Source organism: Hypanus sabinus, chromosome 23 (genome assembly GCF_030144855.1).
Source record: "Hypanus sabinus isolate sHypSab1 chromosome 23, sHypSab1.hap1, whole genome shotgun sequence".
NCBI classification, from domain to species: Eukaryota; Metazoa; Chordata; class Chondrichthyes; order Myliobatiformes; family Dasyatidae; genus Hypanus; species Hypanus sabinus.
The window spans coordinates 52,235,677-52,248,297 of record NC_082728.1 but is presented as its reverse complement, the minus strand read 5'-3'; the positions used below and the strand labels follow the sequence as shown (position 1 = coordinate 52,248,297).

General features: G+C 41.3%; 1 protein-coding gene across 1 annotated transcript in view; it reads left to right on the top strand.

The window, feature by feature from the left end:
* Positions 1-12,621, top strand: part of spata20 (spermatogenesis associated 20) — a 472,602-nt gene that overhangs the window by 63,767 nt on the left and 396,214 nt on the right. Inside the window, exons 5-6 of the mRNA XM_059948873.1 lie at positions 4,991-5,134; positions 10,172-10,373. Of these exons, the coding sequence (XP_059804856.1) occupies positions 4,991-5,134; positions 10,172-10,373 (346 nt within the window). The remainder of the gene's footprint in view (positions 1-4,990; positions 5,135-10,171; positions 10,374-12,621) is intronic.

Genomic DNA, 12,621 nt, shown 5'->3' with positions numbered 1-12,621 from the left:
TGACCACTAACTTAGTCTGTCCCCTGAATCCCTGAATCCTCACAATCCATACTGCCACCTGGCTTTGGAATGTCACCAAAATTAAGAAATGTGGTTTCTTAATAAAAAATGAAGTTTGCATTGGATTAGTATAAAATTGTACTCAATGGTCAACAGGAGAGTGGGCCAAAGGGCAGTTTTCCTGTTGCATGAATCTATCACTCTAATTTGGATATATTACACTTGATCCCTTGAAACCACTGATATTGGATATGAACAGCTGGTGTCTCAACATGAAAGCAGCCGGCTAATCACCATCTCTCAACCCAATGTTGACTTCAGTATTCCTACATTTTGTTTCTTATCCATTAAACAATCCTCAGTCAATACAAGCATATTACCCCTAAAACCACATGGTCCAATTTTATTTAATTATCTTTCTAAAAGGCTTTTCTAAAGGCTTACTGAAAGACCACATTAACTTATCCACCAGCATTCATCCTGCTAATGACAACTTCAGAATATTAGAAAATATTTGTCAATCGTGGTTTTCCTTTATAATGACTTGAGTCCTGTCCAATTATTACTTTCTAACTACCCTGTTACCATTTCCTTTACAATAGACTCCATTGTTCTCCATACAAAATCGGCCTAAATGGCCAACTTTGCTTCTTCTTTTCTTAAACGGTAAGGTTAGATTTGCTACCTTGCAATCAGTAGGAAACATTCTGGAATTTTGAAAAATGACAACCATCACACCCACCATTTCTGTAGCTACCTTGAGATCAGGTCCTGCAGATTTATCAGCTTTGAGATCCATTAATTTCACCAAAACTTTTTGTTAATTAATGTTAATTTCTTTCCACTTATTCATTTCAGTTCTTCACAATTACCATCAGATTTTTGTACCCTTTTTTGTGAAGACAGAACTAAATACTTCTTTAAAATCTGCAATTTCTTTATCCCTACTTCAGGAGTGGTGGTAGAAGCAGTTAAGAGGCATTTAAACAGGCACATGTACATGCAAGGGGTAGAATGATATAGGCCACGTAACCAGACAGAATGGACTAGTTTAAATTGACATCATGGTCAGCAGACACATTAAGAGCTGAAGGTCTTGTTCCTGTGTTGTTTTATTCCATTAACGCTGAGTCCTTTTCTGAATTGTAAATGAAAACTACATGCTCAGACACCCAGAAGCTGTAGAGTGTAAAACTTCTGAAATGTCAATTTAAGAGCAGGATAGCTTTTAAAGTATTTAAAGTAGGTCGTGACTGGAGCACTTTTGCACTATCCACATCAAAAGGCAGAATCTCCTGGTGGCTACCATAGCTTCTACCTCAATGTTATAAGACCACTGAATGGACTTCTTTGAGAGAAGGACTCCTAATAAGATGAACCTTATTGTCTGCCTGTACTGCACTTTCTCTGTAACTGTAACACTTTATTCTGCATTCTATTATTGTTCTTCCCATGTACTTCCTCAATGTACTGACATGATGAAATTATTTGTATGGGAGGGATGCAGAACAAAATTTTCACTGTATCTCAGTACATGTGACAATAATAAACAAATTTCCTAGATTGTTTATTGCTTCATATTCCAGCATCTGCATCTCTTATTTCACCACTTAATTCACCAGTGCAGTACTCCACACCATCAAGGACATCTACAAAGGTTGGTCTTTCAAGAGGGCACCATCCATCATTGGGGAACCTCACCATCCAGGACATGCCCTTTTCTCATTACTGCCATCAGGGAAGGGGTATAGGAGCATGAAGACACAAATTCACTGTTTTAGAAACTTCTTCCCATCAAATTCAGCTTCAGATTTATTTATCACATGTATGTTGATATATACAGTGACATGCACCATTTGCATTAACAATCAACACACCTAGGTTGTGCTGGAGGGTCCTGCTAACGAAGCATGCCTACATTGCTCAATCAAACAACACAGATCACAACAAGCAACAAAACAACAGCGAAACAAGCCCTTTTCCCCTTTCCCAACCACCCACATAGACAGTCCTTCAACTCAAGGACAGGCTGCCAGGCCTCCAGTCTCCGGGCTTCAATATCTGGACTTCCGATTGACCTTCAGGTTTCAACCTTTGATATCAACCCCTGAGCTAGCAAATGACAGGACCCTGAACTCCAGGTGTGCCGACTCACCGGTCTTCAGACATTCAATCCCAGTGACATGGACAGCACAACATCCATGGATGCTCTTTGTCTCCTGTCGACGTCGCTGGCCTTTGAGCGCGGAGCAGAGGGTTAGAATTTGGAGGTTCTTCATCACCTGTCCATGTTGCTGGACTTTGAACACAGAGTACGGAGCAGGGGCCTGACCTCTAACCCTCCCACATCCCTATCCCTAAACCCCCCCCCCACTTCCCTGTCCTTAAACAACAATCTAACTTCTAACTCTTCCATATCCCTGTCCCTAAACATCAATCTGAACTCCAAACCTCCTATACTATAGTTCCAAAACCATAACCTGACCCCTAACTCATCTCTCTGTCCTAAAAATCATCCCAATGAAATTAAAAAACAACAACTAAGTCTGAGCCACGATCTCTTTGGAGCTCGGCAGCATCTTGACCATAACTTGTCCAGAACAATAATCATTTCAGAACCCATGAACATTACCTCATTAATTTGATCTGTTTTGCACTGTTCATTTATTTTTCACATATTTTTTACTGTAACTTTCAGTAACTTTTTAATGTACTGCTCCTTACTGCTACCACAAAACAAGTTTCATGTCAGTAATAATAAACCTGTTTCTGATTCCATGTCTTGGTAATATATGCCAGAGAGCTTGGTGATTTACTGCATCAAATGCCTTTGTCAAATCTATGAAAGCCAAATACAAGGGTTACCTTGGTTTATGACATTTTTCCTATAATTGGTGTGCTGTGAAGATCATATCTGCGATCATGGGTGGATATCACACTGTGATTCTGCAAGTACTTCTTCAGATAGCCGAAGGAGTCGGTTGCCAAGGCTACGTGCAAGCACTTTGCCTGTTGTTAATGGGAGACAGATGCCTCTGTAATTACCACAATCTGCCTTCTCTCCCTTCTTGAATATATTCACCATTAGGGTATCCTATGCTCCGAGGGCAGTTGCTCCTTTTCCCAGAACTTCAGGAACAAGGCACTTAGTGCTGGTCCACCTTCTTTAAGGATCTCTGCTGGGATCTGACAGAACCAGTGGTTTTGTTGTTTTGCAGGCCCTTGATGGCATCATAGATCCCTTTCATAGAACATAGAATAGTACAGTACATTACAGGCCCTTCAGCCCACAATGTTGTGCCGATCCTCAAACCCTGCCTCCCATTTAACCCCCCACCTTAAATTCCTCCATATACTTGTCTAGTAGTCTCTTAAACTTCACTAGTGTGTCTGCCTCCACCACTGACTCAGGCAGTGCATTCCACGCACCAACCACACTGAGTGAAAAACCTTCCTCTAATATCCCCCTTGAACTTCCCTCCCCTTAACTTAAAGCCAGGTCCTCCTGTACTGAGCAGTGGTGCCCTGGGGAAGAGGCACTGGCTGTCCACTCTGCCTATTCCTCTTAATATCTTGTACACCTCTATCATGTCTCCTCTCATCCTCCTTCTCTCCAAAGAGTAAAGCCCTAGCTCCCTTAATCTCTGATCATAATCCATACTCTCTAAACCAAGCAGCATCCTGGTAAATCTCCTCTGTACCCTTTCCAATGCTTCCACATCCTTCCTATAGTGAGGCGACCAGAACTGGGCACAGTACTCCAAGTGTGGCCGAACTAGAGTTTTATAGAGCTGCATCATTACATCGCGTCTCATAAACTCTATCCCTCGACTTATGAAAGCTAACAAACCATAAGCTTTCTTAACTACCCTATCTACCAATGACACAACTTTCAGGGATCCGTGGACATGTACCCCCAGATCCCTCTGCTCCTCCACACTACCAAGTATCCTGCCATTTACTTTGTACTCTGCCTTGGAGATTGTCCTTCCAAAGTGTACCACCTCACACTTCTCCAGGTTGAACTCCATCTGCCACTGCTCAGCCCACTTCTGCATCCTATCAATGTCTCTCTGCAATCTTTGACAATCCTCTACACTATCTACAACACCACCAATCTTTGTGTCATCTGCAAACTTGCCAACCCACCCTTCTACCCCCACATCCAGGTCATTAATAAAAATCACGAGAAGTAGAGGTCCCAGAACAGATCCTTGTGGGACACCACTAGTCACACCCTCCAATCTGAATGTACTCCCTCCACCACAACCCTCTGCCTTCTGCAGGCAAGCCAATTCTGAATCCACCTGGCCAAACTGGTCTATAATTACCCGGACTATCCCTACTACCTTTTTTGAACAAGGGGTCAACATTTGCCTCCTTCCAATCCTCTGGTATCATTCCCGTGGACAACGAGGACATAAAGATCCTAGCCAGTGACTCAGCAATCTCTTCCCTTGCCTCGTGGAGCAGCCTGGGAAATATTCCGTCAGGCCTTTTGTCAAACTTTTGTCATACTTGTGTTTAGGGAACATTGCTGGAGGTAATTGGCTATCATGTTTTCAATATTACAAAGATGACTACTCTTCAAAATATTACAGAATAAGAATCAGGTTTATTTTCACTGACATTTTGAGAAATGTATTGTTTTGCAGCAGCAGTACAATGCATGTCATAAAAATTGCTGTAAGTTTCAAGAAATAAGAAGTGCAAAAGAGGAATTGTGAGGTAGTGTTCATGGGTTCATGGTCTGTTCAGAAATCTGATGGCAGAGGAGAAGAATCTGTTCCTAAAACATTTGAATGTGGGTAATGGGGTAATGGAAGCACTTTGGAACTTGCAGAAATACACGGCATTTTATTAACATACTTTTGCTTTTAAAGTCTTTTCACTCTGTAGTTTTATCAGTTTTTAATGAGTTGTGAAAAAAATCTGTGTCTGTTGGTACAAATTCTCAGCAGGAGCTTTAACTTTTCATTTTTGATTGCAGGCGACAAGTGGAGGTGGAGGTTGGCCAATGAGTGTGTGGTTGACTCCTGATCTCAAGCCATTTGTCGGAGGGACATACTTTGCCCCTGAGGATGGTTTACTCCGTCCAGGTTTTAAGACAGTGCTGAGGAACTTAGCTGAGCAGGTTTGCTATCCTTTGGTTTTGTTGTTAAGTTCTCTCATAATTTTTGGATCTTTGACCATATCTGTTTCGGTTGGATAAAGGTCTTAAGTTATTCAAGACCAAGGAGCTGGATGGAGCTAAGTTCACAGATCAGCCATGATCTAGCTGAATGGGGAAACAAGCTCAAAGAGATAAGTGGGTAATGATCCCTTGTTCAAGTCGAATTCAGTTGCACAAGTATGGTGAGGTACAGGTACAATGAAAAACTTGCATCACTGGCACATAGATTCAACCAATACACAGAATGTAAAATTATACATAAATTGCAGCATATAGGAGGGAGATTGAAAATCTGGCTGAGTGGTGCCAATTTCAACAACAACCTCAAAGTCAGCAAGACCAAGGAGCTGATTAGAGATTTCAGGAGGTGGAAACTAGAATTTCATGAGCCAGTCCTCTTCAGGAAATCAGAGGTGGAGAGGGCAGCAACTTTATATTCCTTGGTGTTATCATTCTAGGCCCACCACATTAGTGCAATTATGAAGAAAGCCCGACAGCATCTCTATTTTCTTAGAAGTTTGCAACAACTTGGTATGACATCTAAAAATTTGACAAACTTCTATATATGTGTAGTGGAGATTATATTGTCTGGTTGCATCAAAGCCTGGTGTGGAAATACCAATGCCCTTGAAGGAAAAATCTACAGAAAGTAGTGGATACGGCCCAGTCTATCAAGGGTAAAGCCCTCATCACCATTGAGCACATCTACATGGAGCGCTGTCGTAGGAAAGCAGCATTCATCATCAAGGAACCCCACCACCCAGGCCGTGCTCTCTTCTTGCTGCTGCTATCAGGGAGAATGTACAGGAGCCTCAGGATTCACACCACCAGGTTCAGGAACAGTTATTATCCCTCAACCATCCAGCTCTTGAGTCAGAGGTGATAACTTCACTGCACTTCACCTGCCCCATCATTGAACTGTTCCCAGAACCTATGGATTCCCTTTCAAGGACTCTTCATCTCATATTCTTAGTATTTACTGCTTATTTACTTATTAATACTATTATTTTTTTCTTTGTTGTCTTTTGCATCTGGTTGTCTGCCCTATTGGGTGTGGTCTGTCAAAGATTCTGTTATAGTTATTGGAATTACTGAGTATGCCTGCAAGAAAATGAATCTCTGGGTTGTATATGGTGACATATATGTACTTTTACTTTTAAGTTTGAATATACTGTAAATTATACAAGATAGTGAAGAAAAATACTGCAAAACAAAATGCACGCAAATACAATTAGAAACAAACTCATGATAGTACAAGAGATGGTCTATAGTGTTCTATTGCTAAAGTGGGATTAGGGTTATGTAGGCCATTTTCACCTGTGTCGGAAAGTAGCTGCTCTTGAACCTGGTGCTGTGGGACTTCAGGCTTCTGTACCCCTTGCCCAGTGCGAGAGGATATAATGTGGATGGCGGAGATCCTTGATGGTAAATACTGCCTTCTTGAGGTAGCACCTTGTGTAGATGCTTACTAAGGTGAGGAGGGCAATGCCCTGATGGACTGGGTTCATTGATTTCTGCAGTTTCTTGCACTTCTGTGTATTGGAATTGACAGCCTTGACCCAGCCTGTCAGCACTGGCTTTGACATGAGTTGGATAGGCACACTGGAGATTTGTTTTCTTTGTTTTAATTGTGTCAAGAAAATTTGTTTAAATTTTTCTTAGTTGTTTTACCCATTTAGGAAGGAGTTGATTGGACTTTTATATTACTCATTAATATTACTTGTTGAGCCATTTTCTTGAATCCTGTTGAAGATACAGTACTGTGGAAAAGTCTGAGGCACACGTAAAAAATTCTGTAGAGTGAAGGTGCTTTCAAAAATAATGAAAGGAAAAATTTCCAATTATTAAAAAATTACTATAAAGGGTAGTAAACAGTAAAACAAAACTAATTCAAATCAATATTTTTGAGTGGCCACCGTAGAACCATAGAACATTACAGCACAGAAACAGACCTTTGGCCCTTCTTGGCTGTGCCGAACCATTGTTCTGTCTAGTCCCACTGACCTGCACCTGGACCATTTATCACGTTTTGCATTTTTTAAAGAAAACTGGCTGGTAGGTTGTTCCAAGCATTTTGGAGAACTTGTCATAGTTGTTCTGCAGACCTTGGCTGTCTTACTTGCTCTACCTCTTCAGGTAGTTCCAGTGTTATGTACCCCGTAACTGGGTCACTTACCAGCAAAGATAGAGAGGTCCATTGAAGTCTGATGGTACTATTTTTAACAGTAATTATTGATAAAAATACACAAAAATAATATCAATGCAAACATACAGATAATATACATTGTCAATACTAAATCTAAAAGCACGGGTATAATAATAATCCATAAGAAATAGCTCTATCGTTGTCTAGGGGATAATGTATTGTCCGATGGAAATATAAAAGTCACTCAAGTTCATTCAGGCTGCAGCTTTTGGTTGGAGAGAGAGACGGATGTTTAGAACTTGCCCGTTTTCCTTTTTGTGATGTCGATCCTTCGAAATGTTGTCGGTGGTGATCTCTTCTTTAGCTAAGCCGACTTCCGTGGTAAGGCCCCAATCCCAGGCAATGGGAAAGGACACACGTGGGCCCTCCATTGGCTGTCGCTATTAAACGTTGTCACGGGATTTCTAGCGTTTCTCCTGGTGCGTCTAAAGGGGTTGTTCCCCAGACCCTCTTTTATCCTGACTCACGGGGTCTCAGATGTCAGTCAGGTTGAGATGATACAATCCCTCAACCAATCCCCTCTGATCGTTCCCTGAGGGCTTCCATGAAGTACAGTACTCAATACACAATTCCGTCTCCAAGAGACAATGATCGTTATCCGTGGCTTTGTATCGCAGGGGCCAGGACGCATTCCAAACATCTCTCTCACATTTCCTGGGTCTCCTAACCTGTATTAATAGTGATCTTGCGATTCTCAAAAAGGAGGGGGCTACTTTGTACCCTTCGGCCTCTCAGAGTTGTGGCACAGTCGTAACACCAGACAGCCTTGATGGTTTGAGATCAGGGCTCTGTGGAGTCCATACCATTTGTTGCAGAACTCCTTGTTCTTCTTTTTGCTGAAGGTAGTTCTTTATGACCTTGGCCGTGTGTTTGAGGTCATTATCCTGATGAAGAATGAAGTTGGGACGGATCAGACACCTCCCTGATGGTAATGCATGATGGATGAGAATCTGCTTGTCCTTTTCAGCATTGAGGATTTCATTAACTTTGACCAGATCACCAATTCTATTTGTAGAAATACAGCCCCAAACCTACAGGAAACCTTTGCTGTCCTTCACTCTTGGCTGCAGACACTCAACAGACAAACTTCGTCCTGTTTAAGCCAAAATTTTCAAATTTTGACCTTTTTGTCTAGAGGATTTGCTGCCATTGTCCAACACCTCAAACCTTGTGTTTTTGTGTGTCGAAGAGTTTCTTGGCTTTGTACCTTCAGAGGAATGGCTTTTTGGCAGCAACTTTTGCATGAAAACTCTTCTGTCAGGACTCCTCTGGATTGTAGAGAGTTGTTCTTGGGTTCCAGTGGTTTCTCTGAATTCTGAGCTGATAGCAGTGCTGGACTTCTTCTGATTCAGAGGGGTTGTCTGTTTTATGTATCTCTTGTCTGATGCACTGAGTTTCTGTGGCTAACTACTGTGTTTCTGGTCCTCAACCTTGTCTGTTTCTTGGTGCTTTTTCAGAAGACTTTGGACAGCACATCTTGAAATTCCTTTCCGCTGTGAGATTTCTGCTTGAGAGAGATCTTGCCGATGCAGCATGACCACCTTGGGTCTGTGTACTCTGCTCACCCTTGTCGTGGTATAACAATTGATGATTTGAAGGTTAAACTGTCACATATGCCACACTCTTACCTTTAAGTTTGGTTGTCCTTTGCCCAGAGTGATTCCTTCTACACCCTTTTCTGTTTCAGTTAATCATTTTAGTTCACTCAACTCACTATGTCCTTGATCATTAGCATCTGTTTATTAGGTTTGTTTAATCATGCACTGGACTACATACCTACAAAGTGATCATGTTTTTATTTGAAAAGTTGTTTATTACTTAATATGTTACTTTCTGTAATGAAATACAAACATTTCTCTGTGGCATTTAATTTTTTGGAAAATGAAATATTTGAAATTTAAAGTTTGCTCTCTTCTGCTGACAGAATAACGCAGAAGACAAAAAACCATCTAAAACACAATTTATCTAAAAAACCTAGGGTGCCTGAAGACTTTTGCACAGTACTGTACTTCAGTGGTGGTAATAGGTAGAGAGTTCCTGTATCCACAACCAACGACAATGAAAGAAGGATGATACATCTGCAAATACAACATCTGTAGGAGTAGTCCTGATAAATCAGCTCATTTTAAAGGGTGCAAGAGGCATGCATAATTTGAGAAAACTAATTATCGTTATCGACTACATTATAAGTAAACTTGGTTTTGCATGCTTTCAACACAGACCATTTCATTGCAATAATGTATTAACTTTCTGAAGTTGATAACCAGCTCTTTTGCTGATATTGAGGGAAAAATTGATCATGCTGGTTGTGAATTCAGCTTAATTTTATGAGATGCTGGAAACTTGGTGGCACAGTGATGCAGCTAAGAGCATTATCATCTTGTAGTCCTACCAGTGGCTGCTGTCTCTATGGAGTTTGCATATTCTAATGGTGACTTCTGGGTTCTCTGGTTTACTTAAAGACATATGTGTTTATAGTTATCTTCCCACTAGAGTGTAGGTGAGTGGTAGAATCTGAACAGGGTGAGATAGAGAGAGCAAAAAAAAAGAGATTAATGTAGGATTGCTATAAATGATTCATGGTTGGCACGGACTTGTTTGGCCCAAGGGCCTGTTTTCTTGCAATATCTCTCAATGGCTCCATCACCATTAGCAGATTCCGTTTTCGACTAGTTGTTTCCACTGGTTATTAGTGTGTGTTTAACTCTCATGGAAGTCCTTTACAAACAATTAGAATGATTTAAATATTTTTTTTTCTGTGGTTGTTCACTTAACAAATATTTGTGTTTCAGTGGAAGAGGAACCGGAGTGAAGTTATTGAGCGTGGCAACAAGATCCTGGAGGCACTCCAGAAGAGTGTCGTGATGAGTTCTGATAAGGAGGGAATGCCACCACCTTGTCCCCAGGTGATGGAGAAGTGCTTTCAACAATTGGCTGGATCTTATGACAATGAATATGGAGGATTCAGAGAGTCACCTAAATTCCCTTCACCAGGTGAGAAATGCAAGTGTACTTAAAGATGATGCACCCAAAATTGTTTGTAAGTCATAAATACCTCTTGTATTTATATAGTCCCTTTAAATGAGTAAAATGTTCCACAGTGCTTTACATGAATCAAATGAGTCAACTTTTAAGGAAAATTGAGTGAGGATGGTGAATTGCAGAGGTTCATTGACTGAATCCAGAGGTTATGAAGTGAATAACTAAGGGCAAGGCTACAACTAGTGCAGGGGTCAGCAACCTTTACCACTGAAAGAGCCACTTGGACCCGTTTCCCACAGAAAAGAAAACACTGGGAGCCGCAAAACCCGTTTGACATTTAAAATGAAATAACACTGCATACAACGTTTTTTTTGCCTTTATGCTATGTATAAACAAACTATAATGTGTTGCATTTATGAAATTGATGAACTCCTGCAGAGAAAACGAAATTACATTTCTGCATGCAACAAAAACATTTTGAACTCCGAAAAAAAGACGTTGGGTTGAAAGTTACTTTAAAGTAAAATACTCAATGTCTATTTGAGTCCTTCTTGTATTTATGAAAAACGCCGAACTTAAATTTTCCGCCAGCAGCAAACCAAAAATAACATCAGCCAGCTGTCAGCCTGAAAAATAAAAGGACTATTTCACTGAACAATGAAAAAATATGAATACACATAAAATAATAGGCAATTAAAATATTTATCATACTTGGTTAATGGGATTTCTGCTCCTGGACCTCAGCGCACAGCGTCTGCACATCAGGGCTGTATGACGTCACCTTCATCTTTACACAGGATCGCAAGCTGTCATCTGTGAGGCATGCGCGATGTTTGTTTTTAATAAAGTTCATGTTGGAGAACACCTGCTCACTTACATATGTGGATCCAAAGATCGACAGGACTCAAAGCGCATACTTTTTAATGTTTACATAAATGTTTCGAACACAAGTTTGTCCGGTTTTGGAAGGTTTTCAATATCACTCCATTTGTGTTTCTGAGCAAGAACGGGCAACATCTTCAAGGTCTGCTGTCAAGCGTCTAAACTTGGACACCCATATGTCTTTGTCGGCTATGTCGGCCAGTTCCATCTCAAGATCAGGTTGACTCACACCTGCCAATGCAGTCGTATTCAGTAGGGAAGGATCGATGCTTAAGGGAGTGACCGGGAAGGATAATGTGTTTTTTTCCTCTCTGAACTCACAGAAGCGTTTCCCAAACGATGTTTGCATTGCGATGATTGCAGAATGTAAATACTCCGAAATTATCATGTCGTGACCTTGTTTGAACTCTCTCAAATTGGGGAAGTGAGACAAAGTGCCTTTCTGTAAATCTCTGGCAAGCACTGTCAACTTGCGCTCGAATGCCAAAACATCCTCCAACATGTGCAGGGCTGTACGTCCTTACCCCTGAAGAGCTGTGTTCAGCGTGTTCAGGTGCGCTGTCATGTCTACCATGAAGTGTAGCTTTTCCAGCCACTCTGGCTGTTCCAGCTCAGGAAAGGTGAGCCCTTTGCTGCCCAGGAAAGTTTTCACTTCTTCCAGACACGCGACAAAGCGTTTCAGCACCTTCCGTCTGGACAGCCAGCGATAAAAACACGTTGTAGCGGTGTCAGTAAACTGCAGTCAAAGATAGCTTTATTCGAACTAAACAGCCTTGCTTTTAAGCCTCTCTCAACCCAGCCCCCATGGACGCAGATGCTGCAAAAGACGCGTACTCACAAACCCCCGTAGGCTATCTCCCTTAGCCGGAATGCTGGCTAATTGTGAGCCGTTTCGGATGTCGCCACACTTAGATTGTACAAGATCACCATAATCTTCAAATTTAGAATTACATTTCAAAAGCTAACAAACTAACATAAAATACATTTTAATTAAATACTGACCAATTATTTCCCAAAGCCACAGGGAGCCGCAGCACAGAGGTGAAAGAGCCACAAATGGCTCGGGAGCCGCAGGTTGCCGACCCCCGAACTAGTGTGTAAAGGAACAGGGGAATTAGGAATTGTGGGAACACTGAGTTCTTGGTAGGGCTGTGGAGCAGGATGAGTAGGGAGCAAAAACTTACATACTGCCCATCATGCCATTGGTGTTTTTAGCACAACAATGATGGTCCTCTGTTTCTGTCTATACCATCGTCACACATAGATGTCGAAAGATTCTTCACTGCTTTTGCTGTAACAATTTTTTTTTTTGACCAGTCAGGGTTGTTAGCCCTGAATTGAACCCTTGAACCTGGAGGACTGGTGGATCACTTTTTGT